Source organism: Numida meleagris, unplaced genomic scaffold, assembly GCF_002078875.1.
Source record: "Numida meleagris isolate 19003 breed g44 Domestic line unplaced genomic scaffold, NumMel1.0 unplaced_Scaffold366, whole genome shotgun sequence".
NCBI classification, from domain to species: Eukaryota; Metazoa; Chordata; class Aves; order Galliformes; family Numididae; genus Numida; species Numida meleagris.
In genome coordinates this window covers 34,830-36,423 of record NW_018364591.1, presented here as the reverse complement: position 1 = coordinate 36,423, position 1,594 = coordinate 34,830, and the positions used below count along the sequence as shown (strand labels likewise).

At 54.9% G+C, this 1,594-nt stretch overlaps 1 protein-coding gene across 1 annotated transcript in view; it reads left to right on the top strand.

The window, feature by feature from the left end:
• Positions 1-76: 76 nt before the first annotated feature.
• The window catches only part of METTL3 (methyltransferase like 3), a gene marked incomplete at its 5' end in the record, with an annotated part of 9,661 nt that continues 8,143 nt past the window's right edge, over positions 77-1,594 (top strand). The window contains 2 exon segments of the mRNA XM_021383331.1: positions 77-655; positions 1,364-1,539. Of these exon segments, the coding sequence (XP_021239006.1) occupies positions 77-655; positions 1,364-1,539 (755 nt within the window).

Here is a 1,594-nt window from a genome sequence, read left to right as displayed (position 1 = left end):
CTGACACAAATCTCTCCAGGAAGGGCCCAAATTGGCCTAAATTGACCCAAATCTCTCTGAGAAAGGCCCACATTGACCCAAAGTTCTCCGCGAAAGGCCCACATTGGTCCAAATTGACCCAAATCTCTCAGAATGGCCCACATTGGCCCAAATTGACCCAAATGTCTCTGACAAGGCCCCAGATTGGACCGAGTCGGCCCAAACCAGACCGAGTCGGCCCAAATCTCTCCGAGAACTGCCCGTACTGGCCCAAATTTTCTCCGAAAACCCCCGAAATTTCTTCCCCCTCCTCCCCCCCCAGCCCGAAACGCCGGCGACGCAGCGCATGGTGGAGAGCCTGCTGCAGAAATTCGCGGCCCAGGAGCTGATTGAGGTGCGCCGGGGGCTGTTGGCCGAAGGCCCCACCATCGTCACCTACGCCGACCACTCCAAACTGGCGGCCATGACCGGCGCCGAACGCGTCGGCGACGGCGATGCCGACGTCGCCGGGAGGAAGCGCCGAGCGGAACAGGACAACGGGAGCGGGGCCGGCGTCGCCGGCGCGGAAACGGGGAAGGAAACGGCGAAGAAATCCCGGAAGCAGGCGTCCGACGTGGACCTGGAGATCGAGAGTTTGCTCAGCCAGCAGTCCACCAAGGAGCAGCAGAGCAAAAAAGTGCGTTTCCGGCCCCAAAAATGCGGGGGAGGCGGGCGGGGGGAAGGGAAGGGTTCGGGTTTTAGGCAAGAAAATGGGGAGAAAAGATGAAATTTTGGGGGGAATCTGTCGCTAGAAGGGTTGGGGACAACAAAGACGCGATGTTCTTCATCCTAAACAAGATACACCGTAATGGTGGACCTCCATGAGGACATTCTGCCAAGAAGAATTGGGGAAAAAATAGAAGATTTAGGGAAAAATGTGTTGTTAGTAGAGTTGGGGACACGAAAGAGTTGGGGTTGTCGTGGTTCTACCTAGAAAAAATGGGGAAAAATAGAAGATTTTGGGAAAAATGTGTTGTTAGTAGAGTTGGGGACACCAAAGAGTTGGGGTTGTCGTGGTTCTACCTAGAAGAAATGGGGAAAAATGGGAGATTTGGGGAAAAATGTGTTGTTAATAGGGTTGGGGAGACCAAAGAGTTAGGGTTGTCATGGTTCTACCTGGAAGAAATGGGGAAAAATTGAAGATTTTGGGAAAAACGTGTTGTTAATAGGGTTGGGGACACCAAAGAGTTGGCGTTGTGCTTCCACCATGAAAAACGGTGAAAAAAATGCAAAATTTTGAGGGAAACGGGTCACTATCAGAGTTGGGCTCTTGAGATCCCACCGAGGAGCACCAAAAAAAGGTGGATTCGCCCCAAATTTGGGATCCCCCCCCTCCTCCCTCCAGGTGAGCCAGGAGATCCTGGAGCTGCTGAACACCACCACGGCCAAGGAGCAGTCCATCGTGGAGAAGTTCCGCTCGCGGGGTCGGGCGCAGGTGCAGGAATTCTGCGACCACGGCACCAAGGAGGAATGCGTCAAAGCCACCGGCGCCGAGAGGCCGTGCCGGAAGCTCCACTTCCGGTGAGGCCCTCGCCTTCCCCCCCCCCCCAAAATCCCCGCTTTTCTACCCAAAATC